Source organism: Vanellus vanellus, assembly GCF_965231255.1.
Source record: "Vanellus vanellus genome assembly, chromosome: 4".
NCBI lineage: Eukaryota > Metazoa > Chordata > Aves > Charadriiformes > Charadriidae > Vanellus > Vanellus vanellus.
Window position 1 is genome coordinate 72,869,528 of NC_138909.1, and position 24,340 is coordinate 72,893,867.

The 24,340-nt window shown below is 40.6% G+C and overlaps 2 protein-coding genes across 3 annotated transcripts in view; both read left to right on the plus strand.

The window, feature by feature from the left end:
* The window catches only part of CWH43 (cell wall biogenesis 43 C-terminal homolog), a gene marked incomplete at both ends in the record, with an annotated part of 28,272 nt that extends 17,672 nt beyond the window's left edge, over positions 1–10,600 (plus strand). The window contains 7 exons of the mRNA XM_082482003.1: positions 342–447; positions 3,203–3,338; positions 4,532–4,681; positions 6,923–7,067; positions 7,708–7,769; positions 8,833–8,988; positions 10,513–10,600. Of these exons, the coding sequence (XP_082338129.1) occupies positions 342–447; positions 3,203–3,338; positions 4,532–4,681; positions 6,923–7,067; positions 7,708–7,769; positions 8,833–8,988; positions 10,513–10,600 (843 nt within the window). The remainder of the gene's footprint in view (positions 1–341; positions 448–3,202; positions 3,339–4,531; positions 4,682–6,922; positions 7,068–7,707; positions 7,770–8,832; positions 8,989–10,512) is intronic.
* A 7,302-nt stretch (positions 10,601–17,902) lies between these two features.
* The window catches only part of DCUN1D4 (defective in cullin neddylation 1 domain containing 4), a 42,981-nt gene continuing 36,543 nt past the window's right edge, over positions 17,903–24,340 (plus strand). For both annotated transcript variants that reach the window (XM_082482764.1, XM_082482765.1), the window contains exon 1: positions 17,903–17,980. In XM_082482764.1, the coding sequence (XP_082338890.1) occupies positions 17,956–17,980 (25 nt within the window). In that variant the 5' untranslated portion in view covers positions 17,903–17,955. The remainder of the gene's footprint in view (positions 17,981–24,340) is intronic.

Consider the following 24,340-nt stretch of genomic DNA (forward strand, 5'->3'; position numbering starts at 1 on the left):
ATACGGTTGGCTTTCTTTTTAGAACTCGTCCAGGTTTGTAGTACCTTATAATGTGGAGAAAAGTGGGTAGTTCCTCTTAGAAAGATGAAAAAATTTGTAATCTTTCATGTTCATTTATTTACTGTTACTTGTATAAATTCATTTTAACCATGATGACTTTTCTCCTCTTATTAACAGCAGATTTTTCTCAAAAATGCCTAAAGTCCTGACAGATTTATTAGGAAAATATATTGGTTAAAACCTTCTTGCATGTGGCACCATGTATCTGATGTTGTTGACTGCAAAGGTATAATACATAAAAGTCAAATTGTACTTGACTTTTTTCTATTTATTTTTTTGAGGTTCCAAAAAGGGACTTCTGTGCTATGATCTGGCCTTTTAGATTTGCATATGACAATGAAGGATGGTCTAATTTGGAAGGATCAGCTAATTTGCTTAATCAGACAGGTAACGTTTTTTTTCCACTTCATTTATATTTGAGAGGGTTCATCTGAAGAGACAGATGGGTAACTGAGTCCATTCTTGCATTAACACAAGAACCTGTGTCTAGCGGCTTTCTCCTGAATTTGTGAGCTGTTCCAATACAATAATTTCAGTTAAAAATACATTTGCAGAGGTGATAATTTTTTAAATGCATTTTAAAGAGGTTTCTGGTCAGAGGAAACACTTTGCTTATTATTTGGATTTTTTTCTCATACTGCTGATGAGTTACTTGTCTATAGAGAAATTATTTGCATGAAAAAAATAATGATAAATATCCTTTTAGATAAAATTTAACGTTTTATAGATTCTCCGTGGTTTTAGATGTGAAGTGTGATATAATTCCTAAAATATCTGAAATTAAAATGCCCTAAACAAAGTATTACATAGAAGAAACAGACAAGATTGTTTCCATGACTGAGCCAGAGCAATTTATAAAAGAAAAATAGTGATTGTAGCTTGGGTGTGTTGTCATGATTTTACTGTAAAGATGGGTGTCTAACCTGTTGCTCGTGGACAGGATTTTGGTTGGAAAATTAGCTGTAGGAAATGAAGAATTTGGACCGAAGATTAATGCTGCTGCAGGGTGCGTTGAAAGGAATTCACCAGTGGTGGTTGTAGGTGTTACTTGCTTTCTGCAATACCCATGAGATAGGGAAGACTGGGAGCTGCCACTTTAAGATTTAAAGCATCTCAGGAGACTAGGAAGCATCCATGATGTAGTTGCAGCATTTGTTGTTGTCCTCTCCTCCTATGGTGTGAATGCACCACATGGCTTTCCCGAGCAGCTCAGGCTTCACAGACCCAAGCATTGGGAAGGCACTGGCACAGGTGCAGCTGTGCAAGCCTTGATTTGTGGCAGAGGTGCCCAGGAGCTAGTGAAGAGGGAACAGGCTGATTCCTGCATCATTCACTGTTGTCCTGTGTCCAAAGGTTCAGAGGGCTGAGCTCTGTAGGCTGTCTTGTGATACGAGAAAACAACTGCAACATTTGATGAATTGATATTTGGGGCATTCTTTTACATATGTGATTCCACAGCTCATGTCTTATGTTTGGGTACTTACTTAATCTCTGCATAATTATTTATGAACTGTAATGAATGCATTTATTTCTGGTACCTGTAGTTTAAATTCATGGATATTAGAAAAAGTGAATACCTGATTATGTCCACTGAGTATTTCTTTGTGGTATCACTTCTAAAAGAAGCAATTAATAAGTCAAAAGGCAGCAAATTCCAAAATATAAATTCATAAATCTTAATTCCTGATTGCTGGAAACAGTATTGTGGAGTTTTAAGTTACATGTATATCGTTATGTAAAATACCACATTAACATTTCCAAGAAATGCATTAATGCATTCAGAGTTAAGTTGGAGATCCTTAAATGATTTTTTTGCTCAAGGACAGTAGCTGATTTTAAGAGCCACCGAAAAAAAGAGTGGCTAACTTCTTCAGCTTGGGGATTATCTTTAAAGGTGTGATGGTATGCATACCTTGGGCTCATTTTCTCTCTGTTGGAATAGTGAAGATGCAACAGGTAATGGCTTTTGGAACTGGAACTCCTCTCTGTCCTGAAGGTAACCAACATCAACCCGTCTCAGTGGTTTCAGTTATTATTTCTGTGGCCAGCATGTATGCTAACGAAGTAGAAGCAAAAATCTGGGAATCCACTTAAAAGTACTTTGAGCTACCATTTTCCCTCTAACATGGCTTTCATAGTGCTAAATAAGACATTTCAAAAGCAAAAAATCTTACGTGGCAAGTGTGGTGCTGGATGGAGTAGTCTTAATTCCTTATAGCAGGGCTGCAAATGAAGTGGTGACTCGATTTGCCTTCTAGAGTCGGAGAGCACTCCAAGAGGAGCATAATCACAGCAAGAAGGGAGCACTTGCTGCTGCAGCTGTACTGACCTGCTGCTCAGGCTGAGTCTGGATGGTTCAGCCAGCCTGTGGCCAGCCTGCAGACTCCCACCTTCCTTCAGGCATGGGCAGGCCTTTCTTAGCTGCCAGCTCCCTGAGGGACCACATAGCTCTTCCTTTATCCTGCAGCTAAAATATAGGGGAACCTGTCATGTTCCCCTGAGAAAACCATACCTAGGCATGTAAACAGGGAGGGACCACAGTGCCCTAGCAAAGAGAGGTGGCTGTGGATGGTCAACAATTCACTAGAGCTGGGAACCCTTCTGTTGCCCTACCTGGGGACAGATGCTAGGTTGCTATGGGCTGATTAATTGTTTTGGCAGCGGCAGCCTGCTTCCTCTTGCATAGGACCTTTTGGAGCAGAATAGGATTTGGGAGATGAAGGTAAGTGCAGATGTGCAGCGTAGCGCTTGTTCATCAAGTTGAAAGCAGTAGACTCGCTACTGTGCTGTTAATCTGTGTATGCGCATTATGTCTAATGCTTTTGAACTGGTCTGCACTAGGTATGTGCAGGCCAGATGTGCTGTACAATTTCATGTGTGTCTGATTATGCACCAGGGAGGAGCTATGGCATGCAGACACTAAATATCTCTCCATCAGAGGCTGTGTAGCCTACAGTGACCCAAGGTTTGGGCATGACCCTGTCACCAGCATAAGATTTGCCCTGATTGACTCCTGAAGACCTTGTGTCCATCACTGTGTAATCAAAAGGGAAACGACGACATTATGTGCTCATTTATAAATCACATTTATAGGTCACAGTTATAAACTTGGAAAGATTTTCTTTTTTCTTCCCTGCTTCAGGTGCAGATTTTATCACTATTATAGAGAGTGATGCCTCTAAACCATTCATTGGGAACAATGATCCAACAATGTGGCTGGGAGAAAGACTAGGATTTTACACAGATTTTGGTCCAAGCACGAGAGATCACACTTGGGGGTGAGTCATCTTTACATGCACAGTGACAGTAAAGTGTAAATACACTGTCCAATACTAACTCCATTAGAACGTGGGCAAAGACTAATTGTAATAACAATCACCATAATCACTTGTTGGAGCTTGTCTTTAGGAACATGCTTTGATTGCCTAGCATTACAATGAAATGCAGATGAAGATTTTTTGTTGTTAAAAATAAATCAGGTTTTGGTGCCTGTCCCTGTAGGCTGCTTTGGCTTTGGTGACGCAGAGAATGGCATTGTGCCTACAGATTTGGAAGTTTGTCACTCTAAGTACTATATCTGATTTACTTTTCTCATTATTTTGTTTTGGGCTATGAGAACTTTAGATTTCAGCCTTAAAAATGTGATAGGAGTTGGAAAATATAAGTGCACTTGGAGGAGTTAGAAATTTTGACTTCATTAAAGCCAGCTTGAGCTGTATAGTGGGAAATAGGCATAGAAGGGCGCACGTCTGTTTGACCAGATTTTTTGTGTCTGATTTTACTTTAATGCTTGACCAACTACCAGTTGCATATCTTTCAATATCTTTGCCCTCTGGAAAATAGCGGCTTATGATGTGGATTTTTTTTTTTTTTCAGGGGGATATGCAGATCTCTGTGGCAGATGGAACTTTCTAGTGATGTTGCGATGGCTATTTAATTTTTGTGATATGTGAGGGGAATTTAGTAACATTCCTCTTCCAGAGCCTGTGTTTTTAAGTGATGCAGAATGGGGCAGAAAAGTCATTCTCTGACATTTTCTTCATGAAATATTTTGAAAAAAACTGATGCAAAATGGTTTTAAGGTTGATTCCAAGCAGAAGCTGACAGAATGAGAAATCTCTCACTTTAAAGACATATTTCTGCCTGCTTCTACTTCTAATAAAATACATTTTAATTACTGGTGGTATAGAATCCTGTCTTGTCTGAGGATGCAGATTTTGAAAGGCTCAGTGTAAGAATTCATATATGTGGAATGGTATTTCTTAGTGTAGGAATGAATTTGATAATGCATTTGTAGACCTGTACTTAAGTAAGAGGAAAATCGCCTGAATTCAGAAAAATACTCATTTGTATTCTGGCCTGATGGTTTGACTTCAGTGACCATTAGCCTTCTGCTCGCTTTTATCTGCTTAGTTCACACTTGTGATGCTTGTGAACTACTAAATGTAACTGTTTCCCTCTTCGCCTGTAGGATTATGGCACTGTCAAGGTATCCAATTGTAAAATCTACCCATCACCTCCTTCCATCTCCAGAGGGAGAGATTGCACCTGCCATCTCCATGACTGTCAACTTCACGGGGAAACTGGTTGATTTTGTTGTTGCCCACTTTGGAAATGAAGAGTGTGTATTTTATTTGTTATGTATGTCATGCAAAGTCGTGTAACATAATAGTGATTTGTGAACTTCTGGGATTTCTTTTGTACCTTTTAAAACCCGCTGCTGTAATACTAACAAGGCACATTGGAGACATAGCTACTGACATATGACATAGCTACTGGTTTAAAATTTTGAAGCATTTTTTAAAAGGGACATATGTGTCACGCAAAATTCAGCTGAGCCTAATACCTGAGTTACTAGAGATACATAGTTCTGCCAAACCACAACAAGTAGTAGGGCTACAAATACGTCTCAGTGTAGGATAGCATCCTTCTGACTTTCTGCGTGTGGAATAGATCTGTTATATTCCACAAAGAGTGCAGATAGTTACAGATAGATAGTATCAATAGACAACTGATGTTTATTAAAATAAAAAGTAACAATTCTGAAGCCTCCAAGAAAGGACAGTGTTGAAACAGCAACAAAAATATCCATTCAGTGTCCTTCTGACTATATGAAACTGGAAATACGAAATCTGATCTCTGGATTCTGAAAGGAAGAATTATACCAATAACTCAAATATGTTAAGGTATTTGAGGTTAAAGGTATATATTTCAGTTCTTTACTTTAAAACAATGTCTTGATTACTTGTGTGTAATGAATGTTAAAAAGGGATAGTTTTGTCATGCTCCACATAGCTGTTTTTTCTGTTTTATTTGCTGCAATATCTCGTATGTTTGTGGTTATGCAGTAAGATTTGGACTTTTTTTAATATTTGTTATAATTCACAGACAGGCAAATTTAGGGATTGGGTGCAGAATATAATACAAAGAGAAGCTGCTCAGAAAGCAGTAGGAATTCTTGTTATTCCATACTGAGCTTTGTAGAAGCTGTGCTCCAAGCATGCAAATTGTTTATAGATTTCCCTTTTACTGAACACATACAGTTGTCAGAAACCACTCACAATTTGAACTCTAGAAAGGAATTTCATTCTCTGCCTCACACAGATGATTAGACTTGCTCCTCTGAGAAGCTGTTTGTCAAAGTAGAAGAAATTGGCACTGTATTCCCCCCTCACAGAGAGATGAGATAAAGATGAAGGAAAAAAATAGGAGGAGACACATGGGAAACAAGTGCAAATTAGATTGTGTTTTTAGATGAATGAATTTGTAATTAAATGGCATGCACAACTGCTTGGTTTTCATCTTTTTTTCATCTGCTGCTTAGGATGACATAAACTATACAATACTGGATAACTAGGGATTTTTTTTTTAAAGACTGTTTTTAAAATGTGGGAATATAACAATGCCCGTGTCATTTAAAAGAACCCATCTTCTGGAGAGGTGTAATTTTGGAAGAGCAGCTAGCTGAGCTCACTTCTATTTAAATGGGCGGGATTTTTTTGTCTCCTGTCTGCGTGCTGTTTCTCCCTAATGCATTTGCTTCAATCAGAAGTATTGCTATTTAGAAAGCATAGCAGCATTTAAATTCTTGCTGTCTTTTGGGATTACAGATTCCAAAATCGGCTCCCTGTCTCAATTGTATTTATCCCAGTCTACCAAAATATAGAAGAGAACATACTTTGCACAACTGTTTAAAGTTATTAACATGAAGAATTATAGAAAGAGAACTGCCTTTACATTATGTTATGACAAATCCAAGCACGGGGAATGGGATCCAATACAGTATTTTACCAGGTTCCACTTATGCTATCACTTTTGATCATGTTGGAACTGTTGTGTAAATCTTGTTAAAGAGATGCAGAATACCTGCCAGATGTCATTAAGTAGTGTTAACAGGATGACGTAGCTTGTAAGTTATATTTCATAAATTATGTGACCCAGACTTGAAGACTATATTTACCATGATCTGTCCATCATAAAAGTTTTGTTAGCCTGGGAGCTCTTTGTTGTGTACCACTCTGTGCTAGCACAATTAACTTTCAAGTGCAGGCTGAGGCAAAGCCTCAGATAACCAAAGCACTTACATTGACATTTCTTAGTGATGAGATCAGTATTAAAAACAAAACAGTAATAGAAAAAGTTGTTCCTATAATGGTTAGAAAGAGAATCCTAATTACCACAACCATGTGGCTTTTATCGAACGTAGTGATCATTTTGAATCAGTAAGCTTTGTGTAAACTTTCATACTCTCGAATACTGAGCAATAAAAAAGATGTCAGATTCGTTTCTGGTTTGCTATGTTACAGCACAAAGATTCTGAGCTAAAACGTGTACACGTTAATGTCTTTTCTGTTTCTTTCAGAGAGGACTTGGACAGAAAACTCCAGGCTATAGCTGTTTCAAACCTATTGAAGACTAGCTCTAAGCAAGTTGTATTTCTAGGATACATCACTTCAGCTCCTGGATCCAGAGATTATATTGAATTAATAAAAAATGGAAATGTGCAGGTAATATAAAACCACTGCTTCTTTTAGCAGTTAGAGATAATATGTATTTGAAACATTCAGATTAGTATTTCAAATTGGTAACTTAGAAATAGACATATAAGAAAATACATACACGTTTTCAAATAAAGTCTTCAGCTGCCTGACGTGTTACAGAGGAGGTGGAGTTACACAGTGAAAGGATAAGAAGTAATGGTCAGTGGTTGCCACAAGGGAAATGTCACTTAGAAAGTAGAAGAAAGAAAATAAATCACGGATAGGGTTGTCCAGCAGTAGACCAGGAGCCCAGAGAAGTATCTCCATCCTTGGAGGTACTAAAAAGTTGGCTGCAGCCTGCTTAGTTACTTTGAGCATGGGGTTGGGAGCGAATGACCTCCAGACATCCCTTCCAACCTCCAGTTCTGCAATTGTTTTGTTTTAAAACTGAGTTCTGCAGTTTGGTTTTCTGTCAAGAGATGTCATAAAGTTGTCTGATTTGCCTGTCTAACAGTGTTGTTTTTCCTTTCTACTTTACTACAGTGTATTAGGCAAAACATTTTTCTGCAGCAGGTTTACACATTGATTCTGTTACTGATTGAAAGCCTACGCATAAGGAAAGCTTGCCTTATTTGTTTGACTTTTTATTTTTTCCTTTCACTCATAGGATATTGACAGTACAGATCATGACAGATGGTGTAGCTATATTATGTATCGCGGAGTAATAAGGTGTGTTAAAGTGGATCATTTATTGATTGGTTTTAAATATCTTTATGACAATCAGATTTACACCCTTCTGTAAGTAATTGTGGAAGAGTCTTATATCCATCCCTAAACGATTGTGTATGGACGGTTAGATATATCATGAAGTGATGTGAAACATCAATCTCAGGATGCATTGGTGTATTTCTGAATATAATTTACAAAGACGGTATTACAGGTTTCATCCTTCTGTATCAAAAGCCTGCAGATCTAATCTGCTTTCGTAACATAAAACTACTTTTTTCCAAAGCTCTGGCTTTGCAGCTTCATACTAAAATGTGAAGGCTAAGCCCTAATTTGTATGTGACACAGAAGATACAAATTTTGAACTATGATTGTAGGGTTTGTTGAAGCAAAATGCTGATCTAATCCAGCAAAGCTTTATGCTGGATTTAGTGGAAACTTTAACTGTATAAGCCCATATTGAAGCACTTTCCTCTGCTGGGACCTATGCCCTCCATATCTTCTAATACCAAGTTGCTTGTAAATCATTCTCTTGGTGATGTATGTACCAGAATGGAATTCAACTTACAGTGAAAAAACTGCAAATTCTGCAGTGTTCACAGGAGTAAAACCAGTAAACTAGATAGCTCTCTTAAGTAACAGTATTGAGTAAAAAAAAAAAAAAAAAAAGCAACAAAACCCCCATTTGCAGTCTAATTTTTCTCATTCCTTCCATTGATGCTTGAGTTCCTTTCCTGAATTTCAAAATCTCTTCAGTGAAAAAAGTTGGTGATCTTATACCAGTATGCATATTTTAAAACTGTACTTTAAAAACTAAGTTTCTAGATGTAGAACGTATTTTTATTGTCAAACACTTACGCTTTCTCCATTTTTCTGCTTGTGACATTGTGTTATGATGCTCGTGTTTATAGAGCACTAAGTTTTTTGAAGGTGAAATTCACAGAAATAGAAAGTTATATTGATAGGTTAGATAATAACTCTTGGGATAAAAAGAGACATGAATTAAGAACGTGGTGAAATTGCCTTGAGTTATTTCTTCAAACTAACTCTTCTTGTGTTTTGATAGGTTGGGCTATGCCCGTATATCTCATGCTGGTTTAAGTGATTCAGAAGTCCAGATGGCCAAATTTAGGATCCCAAATCACTTAGATAGCTATGTTGACAATGACAGAATTGTCATTGATCCCAGCCAAGTTCCTGAGGACATCCATTTCAATCCCAGGTCAGTGTGTCTCATAAGAAATTAAGGGGGTGACGTATGTGACATCTTGTAAATGAGAAGTCTAGGAACAAAATTGTTCTTAAAGTGGGAGGCATTGGTCAGTACCAAACTAAGCAGAAGATTAGGAGTCAAGAACTTCTGATTTGTAATTCCATTTTTTCTACTGACTTGGCATCTGCCTTGGGAAAATCAGTCTGCTGTGTTGTAGCATAAATTGAAGGTAATGCTTATTTCACCCAGGTGATTAATTTCTGAGATTGTTTGATAGGGATGTTTGCCAAGTGGTGTGGTGACTCATAGATCATGAGAGATCTCCCATGTTTCTCAGCACTTCTGAGGATTGGGGTCTTAATATACTGTTATTTAGAACACAAAATACAATATATGCATTAAATACCCTTTGCCTAAGCATTTTAAAACATACTATATAACTGGAGCAAAAATGAAGGAGAATGCCTGAGGCAGTATGTTACATATGTCAAGAAGAAAAAAGGGCTAGGTTTTTACATAAAAAGTTATTTATTTCTAGGATGCTGTCATTTTACTGCAGACGTTGCATAAGGAAGAGAAATACAGAGAAAGCTATGTATTCTACATTGAGTATCAGTGGAAGAGTGATGAAGTTTGAGATAGGTGTTGCCACAGAGAGACAATTTTCAGCAATGCTGTATTTACTACTTCTGACTTGCTTAATACAGAATATATTAATTTCTTACATACACCTAGCAGTTGAGCTTGCTCACTTTTTATTTACCACTCAGTCACTGGCTTCCTGTCTAAGCAGGAGTTTGCCCAGTCTTTTCCGCATGATGAAACTTGCCTAAAGTTAGCATTCACATTCAGATTTTTCTCAGCTGATTTCAGCACAGAATATTTTTCTTGTCCTGATTTCTTTTATGTCTGCCTATAAGCAGAAAAAAAATATACCCTTTAGGAAGAAGTTTAACTTTTCCCAGTTACCTACAGTTCTTTTGAAGTACAATGACACTGCTTTTAAATGCTATTTAGCACTGATATTTTGAATAAGTACTACACTTTTCTTCTGCAAATCTATTGACTGTAATAGTCAGTAGTCAAAACTTTCAGATTTAAATATAGCATGAAAAATTACAATTTTCACCATAATTTTCAAAAGAAAGATGTGCACTATTAACAATAGGTTTGAGTATTTGGTACTATGGGAGGTTAAATTCTATCTTCACTGAAGTCGGTAGAAAAAACTTAAGGAGCATGGGATTTTACTAGATAAATGCACTGCTCACCTTTGTCAGCTGGAGTTCCATTTACAGAGTGCCTATGGCATTAATCCAATGCGTGTAATTAAATGTCTACATTATACGCAAAGACCTCTTGTTAGATAGCTTACATAGATTACGATTCATATCTAAGTAGGGTTGTGGCCGATATCTGAAATAAACTAGAACATTCAGAAGAAGTGCTAATTATACTGTAGTAAGTGTATGATTTAATTGCATGGGTTAAATCATGTTGTAATGGTTTTGCTTTGTTGAATATTTTTCTTAGGTTTGGATCTTATAAAGATGGACATAATTATGAGCATATTCATCACTTTCATATGAGCACTCCTAAATATTTTAAACGGATGAATTAGAATGAGAAAGTGACATGTCATTGTTACCAACGAGAAGGGCTTGTTGCTTGAAACTGAACTACATTGTTTAAGGATGGGCAGCTCCCAAGCTGCGTAACACTGTAAATGTCTGTGTAATAGTTGGTGACTCTTTTTTCTTTAATGAGTTGTCATCCCTGTGAGACAGGGAAGACGCATGCGTTTTGATAAGCTGGTATCTACCTGGGCCAGATACCTGCTTTGTATGCAGCAAAGCAAAGGTGGGAAATTGCTTTGGCAGTAACTTCTTCAACTTTTTTTGAAGGTATCCTATGTTGTGCTGTTTCGGAGTTGGATGTATTTGTCCACCTTTTCTTTAGAGTCCAGGCAGGACCCCTTTCCTCTCCTGGGAACTCATTGGAACAATCATGACCAAGGACTTTCAGCTGACTTCCACACTTTTTTGATGACTGAGGCAAAGCGAAATAATGTGGTAGTGTAGGTAACCTGTTGACATACACTGCACTTTGTAGTCCTGCTGCTATTGCAGTGAAAAGTTTAGCCTTAGGTTTTTCAAAATGGGAATGGGGCTAGTGTGTTTTTTAATTGGGAGATATGCCGTAACTATGTGTTTGAAGTGTGTGCATTTTTTACTTGCTGAAACAGTATTTACATCTTCTGCTATTCCACATTGTATTCTTAAATTAGCTTTATTATAACAATTTGCAGATGATTGATGTTCATAATATTGGAGAAAAGGTGGTGACTTTTACAGGCTTTCTTTTTTTAACGGGACATTAGACACTGCATTGTTTTTACAAAGGGAAGGGTAAAGTGACCTCTGAATAGTTATTGTTATGTGACACTTACGTGAACACACTGCAGAAGAATTAAAAACAATCATGCTCAACATGATGAGGTTTCTGAGAAGGGAGAAAAGTTGTTTGTAATTTTTATTTTAAATGAACTGTAATAAAACAGAAAAAATGCCTTGTTCTTTTGCTAGCACTACTCTTTTTAGTGGGACTGAATAAAAATGGGGCTCTTTTTGGCCTAGGCAGTGAATGACCTACTATGTAACACACGTGTAACGCAATGTAAACCATGGTATTTTCTCTGAGTCTCTTGCAGTATCTTTTATATTTAACTCCTGATCCTTCAGAATATGCACAGAGCTTTCCTTAAACAATGAGGACATTTTCAGTGTTGGCTAAAGGAAGTTTCATGCTTGTGAGAAAAATGTTAGTTTATTTAAATGACCCTCTCAACTTGGAAACCACATTTGTGATGTTAGTATTTAGTAGTGTGTGTCTTTCCAGTAATACCTAAACATACTGTAACTGAAAGGAATAGGACACGTTGCAGGAAGGAGGTGGTGGTTTTTTCCTCCCTCTGATTCTCCACCATGTGCTTTTAAGAACAACTTGGGCATGCTCAATTTTATTGTTTCTCTATGTAAGCAAATACGGGATGTGTCTTTACCCAGGGTTTCTTGGTCTATGGAGTCAGGTAATAGCTGCCATCACCAAGCTTGTCACTTTATCCTGATCCTCCCTTGTTTTTAGGACTGTGTTTCTGAGAATGAAACACTTCACTGAACTTTGTGGATGGAGAATATTTGAAAGGCACTTGAGGAATACACAGCCACCACAACTTCATCTCAGATGGTATTAGAAAGCCTGACTTTGTTACAATTTACCAGACACTGTTGACATGTTTACTTCTCACCTAGAGGTGCTCTGTTTGTCTTTACAAGCCCTAGGAAGTCTAATGAAACATTCCAGTTTAGATATCCTTTAGGTAGGATTTTAAATCCTCTGAACTTGTTCTCTGTGTGCCCAGCGGGACAGGATAAATTATGTTTTGGAGTAATGGGAGTGACTTTCTTGCAGTTTTCTTCAGCAAACACCAGTAGCCCCTGTCTCTCCCTTCTCCCAGCCTGCAACAGCAGCTGGCACTGGCACCAACATTGCACAGCGGCTCTGAGTGTCCTTGCTCTGCAGCATGCTCTCATGCTAGCTCTGACGCACATCCAGCCACAGGTTTGCCTTTCCATAGCCTATGCAAAACATAACATTAACTTGCCACATTACTTAACATTCTCCACAGGCTGAGTCTGCAAATACCTTGTAATGTGAGTAGTTTGTTCATGTGAGATGCAGGAAATTATAGTCATAAACATAAAAAGCTTGAAACTCTCCCCCCCCCCCCTTTTTTTTTTTTAATAATTAAAAAATAGAGTCAAGGTATTTTTCAAGAAGTCGGGCACCAAAGCGTAACTTGCATAACAGAGCAGACTATATGTCATCTCTGTGTGTAATCTTCAAAGTCTATGACTGCACTTGGATGGATTTTCACAGAATTTAGAAATGTTTGCCCCATTAGAAACATTCACATAGACGTTGACCAAATCTAGAGTTTGAATAGCCTCTTCTGAGTAGCGTGTATAATTTAATGTTGCTGGAGCCATACCTCATAATGTCTAATATCAGAAAAGACTGTATGCAAATGTAGCAACTATTTGGTGACATTTGCATTATTTTATCAGAATTACCAAGAAAAACTATGACCATGATCTGTTTATATATTCCTTCTGCAACTGTGGTTAGAATTGGGAAGCTAAACTACACTTTATTTGTTCTTGAATCTGCCCTGTATCTCCCTGGTTTAGAAAAATGTGCAGTACATCTCTCAGTTGCAATCACTATGTTTCAAACTATGAAAGAAATGTGCTAGAACAGGTCCTGCTGCAGGGGCATGTGACTAATCTTCTTGTTTTCTAATCATACAGTCTTCATCTCACCTTTCATAAGATAGTATGTTATGAAAGAAAAAGTTTGTGGATATCTTTATGCATTCAGAGACAGCATGGAAAGATAAAATATATAAAATAGGCATTTTCTAAAGGTTTGAACTTTTTCTGGCAGTAAAAGGTCTAGATTATATATATCTGACTTCTAAATAATATGTATTCTGTTGTACTCCTAATTCCATCCTCTCTGACATTCTGTGCAGGTCAGTTAAAGTTTCTAGGAATACACAGGAAGAGACAGCAGTACATCAGGAGCCTACCAGTGTGTATCTCAGAATAAGAAAGAAGGACTCTCGGTAGAATGTGAGAGCGCAGCTTCTGAGAGTAATTGTACTGAATTCTTCGGCAGGGTGGAGACTCAAGTCTCATTTTACAGATATTCCTGCTTTGGAGCCTTGACTCAGGTATTTCTATGTGTATTATAAGTTCAGCTTCAGAAGCAGTGGCTCCGGTGTTGTCACAGAGCACTTTGAAACCTGGGAGCTGCAGTTTAAACCTCTTGGGCTACGAAGGACCTAACATTTTTTTTTTCCCCATTTTCAAAAAGGGTGTCGCAGCTACAAGCTTATTAAACAAAAGTTGGACACACCCTTTGGTTTTGAACTGGAGTTGACATTACTGAAACAAATTGGGTGCAGCTGAAGTGACCAGCTCCCACATGTCTTCCTGAAACAGAACACAGAAAAAGTTCGGGCCCTCTACTGACAGTGAGGGAGCTTTGTGGCCCCAGACAAAGGTGCTGGTTGTTTTGATGCACCTCCAGGGTTCAGGCAGAAATTCTGAGCTGCTCTCTGAAGCTTGACTGCTTAGACCTTCCTAGTTATGAATTAAACAGATTTTTAAAAACATTTCAAACTGAAGCTTAAAAAAACCCTATAAATCCAGTTTAGGGATTTAAATATGAGCTACCAACAGCTCTGAAACATGCTTTTTTCTCATGCATGTAAAATTGCGTTTGTTTGCAGTGTGTTAGAAAAGGACCTTCAGGGTCAAAAGCATACATCTGTGCTGCAAGTGTAACAAAACAAACCTTTTTAGGTAAACAAGGAGCATAGTATGAGTCCATGCGACAAAGCAATTAAAATGAGTGAGCTGAATTACTTAACGAGTACTGTGGTTTGAAAGCAGATAATCTGCAGCTGCTACATTCTGCCACCTGAGGTCCTCTTTTATCCCTATCAGTATGGTTCTGTTGGTACCATGCAAGAATAACGCACAGTTGAGGTGTTTCATTGTAACTCTGAGGGTGAAAAATCTTTTCAGAAGCATTACATAAAGCTGTTTGTATTGACCTGGTTATCAGTTACTTTTTCATATCTGCAAATGATTTAGAACTGTGATTGCAGTGCTTCTGGTAGACAGTTTGTTTCTTTTCTTACAATGTCCTGTACTGTGCTTTGTTGCTGCTTTATCTGCTTTGTTAATGTTCAGCAAATTCTGCTTTGCTAATGTTTTTATTTTACGTAAAATTCTCTTCCACCTCTGACTTGTAAAACATGTAATGCTTTGTGATTCTGGAGCCTAAAATTAACTTTCAGGCTTGTTTCTAAGCAAACCAAGATGAACAAAGGTATTTGAGAGATGCAGTGGTTTTAGCAATTTGGAGTCTGATACCCTTTGGAAACAGAGGGGAGCCTCTTTCTCAAAGGTGCTATGTTTCTGATAGTGAAGAAGATAAAACTAAGTAAATGGTTCATGTTAGCCAGTATCGCTCACAGTCTGTGGTGTTTTTTTATGTTTGCCATTTAAGCTATCAATTAAAAATAGCAAGGCAAACAATGACAATCTTTCTCCTTAAGAAAAATAAATATATATCTACAGTTTTAAGTTTGCTCCAGCAGTGTGTAAATTGGCTGATGCACTTCCTGCCCCTCTCCAGTTCTTGATTTATTATTCCTGTCCTGTGTGTTGATGGGAGCATTTGCACAAGTGTATAGTGAGCCAGATCGGGATATTCATCTGGCTGGGAAAACAAACAAATAAATGAACACAACCCAAAAGAGTCTTGAGGGTTTGTTTGGTTTTGATTTAGGCTTTTTGGGGGTGTTGGGGGAAGTCTTGCCCTTTGATCTACCTTGCTATCTAGCTGTCCGAGTGGTTGCATTGGCACAAAAGAAAGGATGCCAGGAGGACTAGGATTAAGAAGCTAGCGCTGGAACTGCTTAAACTGTCTCTGTCCTTGAGACAAGGCTTCATCAACCATGACCCCAATGGATGTGCTGTATGTGAAATGAAATATTTCTGTGTTTTGTAAACTCACGCTTCAGAAAGAAAATACAGGCATGATTTCATAACCTCTGCCAGCCTGGAGGCTTGGATAGTAATTTACAACTAGTGGTAACAAAGGGGATGTTTATTATACCTTCTTGAGGTTAGAATGAAAGGTGTGTGTTGTAATGGGCCTTGTTCTCTTGGGGCAGGCCTTTTCTGGCTAAAGTATACCTTCCCTTGTTTAGCAGGCAGAAGCAGAAAACAAAGTCTCTTTTGTGTTTCCCTATGGAATTCTTTGCAGATCTATTTTTTAAGGGTCAGAGATTATACTTGGGCATTCAGCTATTCAAAAACATTTTGAACTTTTGTTTGTCAAACCTATAGTGTTATTTGCTTTACACTTATGGATAGAGAAGCTATAGCTTCTCTATTACAGAAGCTATAGTCTGAGGAAAGATTTGTAAAGCCAAGTAGTATCTTTTATTTTAAACTAATATAAATTGGGAAAAAAATACAAACCTTTCTGACTTCAGATAGGGAGTTTCTGTACCACCATTCTTTAGATCTGTATCCCTTTACAGCTCTGTAAGTCGTGGGAGAAGATTTATTTTTGTGTATACGTTTTTATTCTGAAGTAGTGGTCCATGTGCTTTTTATGGTCAATGTGAACAAACAGGCACCCCTAAAGGAATTGTTCCTCTCAATCCAGAATTAGAACAGATCAGATGAATTGCAACTCAATGGTGCCCCTATTGGGTATAAGAGCTTGGGATGACAGGCACAGATGTGAATGTCTGGCATGTGGGATGTCAGAACTACCCGAGAAGTGAAACCTAGCTTGTACTGCTTTACTTTATAATTACTTTTTTTTTTTTAAGGTGATAGTGTAACATATATAATTGCTAAGGTAAAGAAACAATGGTGCAAATAGAACTGCCTGCCTTTCTCTGATATATTCCTACAGAAGTAATTTCAAGGAGTTAGCAAACAAGTAAGAACTTTGAATAATGGGATCTTTCATTGCTCTGACATGGTCTTATTACGTGACTTTTGAAGAGAAAAATTATTTTCTTGTCAATTCCCATCTTCTCTGTAAAAGAGGCAGTTGAAAACATAAGGTGTTGCTCTGAGAAATGAATTGGCTGTACTTGTACATTCTGGCTGCTTCACTGAATGAGGAGGCAAGGGTCATTGCTCCAAAGAGACAGTTACCTTAAATCTGGCACTTCTTCAGTTCCGAGTCCTTGACTTTCCTTTAACTTAACCTCTTTGAGAAAGGTGGTTTTGGTTTGGGTTTTTTTTTTTTTTTTTCATGGCAATTTCTGTCTTAATAATCCTCCATTGTGCACAGGTGGTGCTGTAGCAGTCCCTTCCCATCTGCATCTCAATACCAAGCGGGGCAAGGGCAGGCTGTTATCCCTGGAAGGACGCAAGGCACTGAGCTCCCACGCTAAGCAGCCCTAACCCGCGAGGTGCCTCAGGGACGGGGAGCTCCTTCCCTCTGTACCGCAAGGGCCCTCTCCCGGTGCAGGCACAGCACCAGGGACAGTGAGGTCGCCTCATCCATCCGCCTGCCAGGAGCAGCTGATGGCCCCCGTGTCTCCCCGCTGTCCAGAAATCTTCCTGCACCAGCTACCTGCTCCAGCACCGGCTGCCCCCGGGCACGCGTTACGTGCGGGCACCCGCGTGTCCCTGCAGGGCAGGTACGAGGCCTGCGAGCCGTCGGCCCTACCGAGGCCCAGGCTTGTCCCGACAGCAGGGGGACTAAGGAGGCGGCGCTGAGGAAGGAGGCTGCCTACCGTCCCCTCAGGGCTGAGACGGGGAGACCGCGGCGCGGTCAGTGCCGCGCCGAGGGGCCTGAGGCGACGGAACATCAGGGCCTACCCGCCGCCGCTCGCCCCGGGGCAGCGGGGCGCTCCTCTCCCGCCGGCGTCCCTCTGCGGGGCGGGTCAGCCTCGGAGGCCCCGCCCTCTGCCCCGCTTACCCAATCGTATCAGGGCGTGGGCGCGACCCTTGGCCTTCGTAGCCAATCAGAGCCACAGGTGACACAAAGTGGTGTTCCTTGCACGCGCTTTCAAGGCCAGGAAAAACTGGCAGTGCCAAAACCCAGTCAGAGCGAAGGGGGGCGAGGCCGGCTCAGCCTTGAGGCCAATAGGCGCTCAGGAGCGGGGTGGGAAGGCGGTGCGGGGCAGGCCGACGGAGAATGGCAGGAGCCTCGCGCAGTAGGAGAGCGGGACGTGCGGCCTCTCGGGGCAGCCCGAGCCAATGGGTGCGGCCGGTGGGCGGGGCGGGAGGTGTCCGTGCTTGGGCTCCGCGATTGGGAGCGGGGCAGCGGCAGCCGGGCCGGGCCGGGCGGTGTGTGCGCTGCACGAAAATGCACTCGGATGCCGCCGCTGTCAGTGAGTAGCGGCGGGGCCGGGCCGGGCCGGGCCGCGCGCTGCTGCCCGCCCACCCACCCACCTACCCACCGGCGACCCCCGCCGCCACCGGCCTGGCCTCTCTGCCGCCGGGTTGGGGGCGGCTCCTCCTGCTTCTCAGCGAGGAGGGTCGCCCGAACGCGCCGCCGGGGCTCCCGGTGACGGGCATCAAGCCCGCGGGTGGGGAAGCGGCGGGGAGAGAGGCGGTGCGTGTACCGGGGGGGAAGGGGGGGGCGCGGTGGTCCCCGCGGCGGGCTCCCCCGGGGAGGGAGCCGGGGTGGTCGGTGCGGTGGCGGGGGCGCAGGCCCGGCGGGGGCCGGTGGTGATTGGAGGGTGTGACGCAGTTTCCCCGACCCGGCTTGGCGAGCGGGTGAGGCCGCGGCCGGCCCTCGTGGCTGGGTGCGGGGGGAGCCGGGGCTGCCCGAGGGGGGAGGGCGGGCTGCGGAGCTGCCCGGCGGCCTCGCTGCGTGGGACCGGGGGTGTGGATGTGCGTGTGTGGAGGGGCTGGGTGGGTGGCGGCTAATTTAGCGGATTCCACCGGGCCGGTGCGGGAGAAACGGGCTGTGAAGGGGAACCGGGGGGGGAGGGCCGCGTTGCATTGTGGGAGGTGGAGTTTCTCTTGCGGGCGCAGGGCTGTGGGCGGGGGCGGGGGGGACTACAGCTCCCAGCAGGCACTGCGGCGGCAGCTTCTGGTGTTGGGGGGGGGGCGCGAGTGGCGGTACCGCTGCCCCGTCGCCGGCGGGGAGCCCCCGGGGGAGCCGCTGCGGGTTGGGGCAAGGCCGGCACGGTCTGGGGAGGGGGGAGTAGGGCGGGATTCGGAAGGGGGGGGCAATTCCTGTGAACCCTCCCAGGAACGCGTTGTGGCCGCGCAGGGGGAGTCGCAGCTCTGAGACGCTCCGGGAGGGCAGAACTTGCTTACGGGAAGAATAATGGAAAATGGAAGCTTTGATCGTGCGGTAATGAGTGATGGTCCGGCTTTTTGGACAAAGTCCTGAAAGCAATTACGGCATGAAACGCGGCGCGAGGCCTGGGTTTCCTTGAATCCTCCTGTGTTTTTCCAAAATGAGAGGTTGGACAGGGGCAGCCTGGTTAAAGGCTCCGACTCCTGAGGTTATATAATTTCTTTAGTGGTTTTAGTTTATTTTACCTGCGTGTTTAGGGGTCATTGTACGTCGGTGGTTAAGGCCACCGTTAAAGCGCAAATAACTGCCTCATGTTGGAAATGGAAGGATAATTATTCTAGAAAACGCCTTCTGTTCTGTGTCTTTTGTCATGTGCCCTGTCCAAAAAAAAAAAAAAAAAAAAAGGTGCAGGTCTTCATTATACACGTGTAAGCTACAGTTACAAATATTCCAGTGCTCCCTCATGTAGGATGTTAAGAATATATAGTGATTTTTTTTTTTTTTTTAATTTCTCTGCAGAAAACAAGAGGAGTACTGTCTCTCAAACGTCAGCTGTTACTGGCTTCTCTTTAAAAATGTCCCTTGGAATGATTGAATCTTCCACCTCAATACTTTTTTTTTTTTTTTTTGGCAGTTCATGGCCTTGTATATGTGTTATTTTAAATAGGAATGTTTTTCCTAAATTAACTAACTTTATTATTTGTAGCTTCATAGTAGTTGTTTTTATTCCTCATTGATTTAAATGCTTGAAACAGAAAGTGTTCATAGCATATCTTTACACATACAGAAGTTGGCTTAGTGTTGTTTCTTCACTGATTGTTTCTTTTGAGCCTTCTTTTTGATCCGTCTTAGATTCCCACCTGTTCTTAAACTCCATTAATACATTTTGCTCAGTCTCAGTTGTACTTTCTGAGCCTGAATATACAACCTTTCACATTACATGAGAAACATCAACTTTCCTTTTTGCTGTTGCAAATGTTTGCTTAAAAGTTTCTTGCAACTCCAATAAACTACAATTGGGATTGTCTTCTCTGTGCAAGGCCTTGCAATAAGTTGTTAGGCAAGTAAACAGTCTTCCTTTCACTGCTTTGCTGCATTCTTTTGTATCAGGGTGAGATTTCATTTGTGTAATTGCAGCACTTGATTTAAATTTATTTTTTTCTGGGTAGTTTTTGTGCTGAGTAGTTTTTAAGTGAATTATTGATCCTGTATTTTCCTTACTTTTTTCCTCCCTAACTTTGGAGATACTGAAAACAAAGACTTTAGTCTTTTTCAAAGCATTATTTCCTAGTTTTGTTTGTGTCTTCAAGCAGAAGAGGAAAACTTGTTAATTTGTTAGTCCTGTGTGTGCCAAAAAGCATTGCACGAGGAAGTACAGTACATCCCATGACAATGTGCAACTCTTGTATCCAATTTAAATATTAGAGCATTTAATAGTGTGGTTATTTCTTCCAAGATAAGTAAGACTGCTAACAAAGGCTTTGAGCACAACCCTTATTTGAAATGTGCCAGCATTTTTCTTACACTGTCCAATTAAGTTGTTTTATTTAAAATCATAGGTCTGAGCTTAAACAGAATTTCTACTTTGGGCTCATAAAGAGATAAAAATAACTACCAGTCTGCTTAGTGTTTTTTATATATATAGCTCTGTGTATATATATATATATATCTCCAGTTGTGTGTGTGTGTATATATATATATATATAACGTATATATAGTTAGAGCTACAAGGCTTTAGGTTGCCTTCGGGAACCAGCTGGTGTGACACATGCTTGTGTGTCACTTGATGCAGATGTGTGGCTGCACAGACTGTGGGACTCTGTCTACTGCAGCTGTTCATTACTGCCCATTAGCTGCAGATTACTGCTTGCCTTGCTCTCCTGGTGAAATGCTTTGCCGGAGCACTCTCTAATCCACTCAGTCCAATGTATCTGGGTTAGCTCTTGCCACTTACTTAAATTGTCTAAACTGACAGGGTTGGTTTTTTTGCCTGAAGTGGATTAGGGAATGCGCCCATGAGCTGCGCTGCTGGCAGGGCTGTGGGCTCTGTAACTTTTGGCAGAGAGGAGGAAGCCAGCAGCTGGGGCAGGAATGCTTCTGCCTGGCGTAGCAGTTCCGAGGCTGTTGCAGATCCATCGTGACGTACAGTAGATCTGCGTGGTGCTCGCTGCCCCAGTAGTGCGTACTTGACGGGGTTGCGTTTCTGCTGAATTAGCTAGGACACGGGATACAAAGTTTTTATTAGCTTTGTGCCCTTTGTAGAATGGCAGATGATACCTAATCTGGCATGAAGTTAAGAGTAGTGCTGACAAACGGCTCTCAGGCCATAGCAGATGATGCAAAACTAACTCACTCTTTTGGGAATTAATTTGATGGTAGAGTAGGAGTTAGGCTGGATGAACACTGCGTCAAATGGGTGTAAAATTGGTTCTGTATGAAATGCTTTGTAGCTCAATTTCCTGTGTTCTTGAATCGTAGACTGAAAGAATATCTGTTCACAGTCTGAGTAACATGGAATCACTGAAATGCTGTTTGATTTGCTAAATACGTGCTTTAGAAGTAGATTTAAACTAGCTCTAATTATCCACTGCTTTTACTCATTCTTTTCCAACTGAGGCTGGTCACTCCAGCTTTATTATATTCTGGCAAAAATCTCCATTAGGAATGCTTACCAAACACATTTAGTAGGTACACAAGTGGCATTTGCAGCAACAGAAACGGATGTTTTGCACCAGGAATAGGCTTATTTGGGCAGGGGGGTTGGAACTCGATGATCTTCAAGGTCCTTTCCAACCTAAACCATTCTATGATTCTTTTCTACAAAAGCAAAACAAAACACACACAACCAGAACCACCACCACCCCCAAACCAAAACAAACCCTAAAAACCCCCATGAACCAGTGTGCATGGTTTTCATCCTGTATGTTACTGTAGCATATGTTAGCATAGCTCTTATTTGTTCGGAGTTAATTTAAGGTAAATGCAAATGCATTCATACTAAAGTAACAGTTACACAACTTTTGCACTGCTTAAATTGCTCTAAAATTCTCCATGAGCTTTAAACTGCAGTAGCTCTTCTTGTAAACAAGCCTTCAGATCAAGGTACTTTTTAAGTACCTAGGTAGAATAAGGATTTATTCCTATGGGGGAAAAAAAGAGCAATGCTTTTACTTATCTATGTAGCATGCAGTAATTTTAAAATATTTTGTTGCAGATGAAGCGAGTGACTGATTACATGTGGTAATACCAAATGTTAGAGTTGAATGTGAATGTTTACCTAAAAATAAGTGTTTTTTAGTCTGTTGTCATTTCAACCACATTTTATTGTTTGGGGTTTTTTTAGTTTGGGTTTTGTTTTTTTTTTTAATAGTTTAAATCACTCTGTGTTTTGCATCAAAACATTTTAGGCTGTTGTGTTTGGAAAACGTACACAAATTTGTGACTGTGGGTTTGGATACTGCTGGGGTGAGCCGTAGCTCTGAGCTCGGTGCGGCTCAGTATGCACGCGTGCAGGAGAGATGTCCTGCAGCACCATGTCTTTAGCTCTAATGGCTAGGTCCTGCTGCTGCTCAAGCTAGGATGGATCATCCCACTTCTCCTTCCATTCAATTGCGTGTCCTTACCATCCAGGCTGGAACTCACTTTTGTTTTCCTTACTTTCTGAACCATGCCCAATGTTCAACCCCACCAAATCAAGGGAGACCCTACTTTCCAAGCCTGCCCACGTCTTTCCTCTCGCATCCCAGACCGGGGGAGTCTCCTGCAGGCTGCCCCCGCTGAAGGGTGTCACTGCCTGCGTGCGTTCAGCTACGGACGCCGCGGAAATGAATTCATAATCCTGTCTTTGACAGGAGTGCAGAGTCAGCTCCGAGCTGCTCTTGACTGCCGTTTGGGAATCTCAGTTTTCAGGTGTGTCGTGATGGTTTTGTGTAAATGAAAATAAAACCGATGCACGTTTTTCTTTTGTTTTTGGCATTTAGTAATGGATGTAGAAATTCTGCTTCCTGAACATATGTATTGGAAGCCAAATGTAGGTTTCAGTTCTGAACTTCTAAGTCCATTAATCAATATAAATTGTCTTACTGTTAGGATAATCCTGTAAGTGGTGTAGTTCATAGAAGATTAAATGATTCTTTTTTTGGATAAGTAAAGTTTATTTAAAACTAATTAAGAAGGACAGTATTTTGAACTATTGTTTCCAGTACTACTACAAGTTTTCTCCAGTTCTATTATTTGAAACCAAGGAAACAAATTAAATAAAAGTAAAAGCATAAATAATCCATTTTATTTTTCAGGGATGAGTCTCCCCAATATGTGTTTTCTACCTCATTATTTTCTGAGAAGTCTACAGGAAATTACCCATAATATTTGTACTGAGTCAGATATACTGCTACAACTACTTAATTTTTAATACAGAGTTGTATCTATAGCATTTATATGGCATGTCTGTCTAGGATAAATATTTTTAGACCTACTGTTACTGTGAGATTTTGTATAGATTTTCTGTTTGCTCAGAAAAATAATCTAGAAGCTTTTAAAGGAAACTTAGAGTCAGCTGCTGATCTGGTTTAGTACTATTGTTAATTTTTTACTAGGTTTTTAGTAGATTGTAGTGCACCTGGTAGCTGTGCTTTGTTCAAGCTTTAAAGTGATAATTTTAACGGCAAGAACTAAGTTGAAGTTTTCGTTCAGGCAGGTACATGTCTATGTGTGAGTAGGTGCATAGGCAGAAATAATATTTTTTTTTTTTGGTATTCATTTGTGTTTTCATTTGAATAGTTTGGCAACACATTGTTCCCTCCAATAAAAAATTGGACTTGACCTTTAAAGTTTTTTCATTACAGATGGGAAAGTAGAGTATCCAAGTTCAGTTCACCTGTATCAGATCATTTACTTATATTTAAGATACATAGAGGGTTTTGTTTGTTCATTATATTTCATATGTTTGTCTTAATGAGGGGGCGTAGAGTGATTTTTGTCTAGTTTGTTATGGAAGCAAGCCCAGCTAGCTGTTGTTTCTTTTGCCTCTCCATAACTGTCAGGTCCATAGAGTACACCTTAATCTATAATATTTTAAAAGTGATTTTTAAACTGTTTGCTTTTTACTTTTAAATTTTATATGATTGTGACTAATTGACTAGCCCAGACTTTAACACTTAACATTTAAACTGCAGACAGGGTTTAAATTCTGTGATATTAGGTTGGCTCTGGCATTTCTTTCCTTTCCAGATTCTGGATTTGCAATTTTACTCAGATTTTTTTTTTCTTTAGTTACTACATTCTGAATTATTGCAAAGTATTTAATAACATTTGGAATTTCCATTGCTTCAATCCTTGCTAAAAATAAGGTAACGTCTGCCTGAAAATAATTTTAATCAACAAAATAAGTACGCTTGTTTAACATACACCTCTTGAAGTCTTAGCAAACATTCCAGCACAC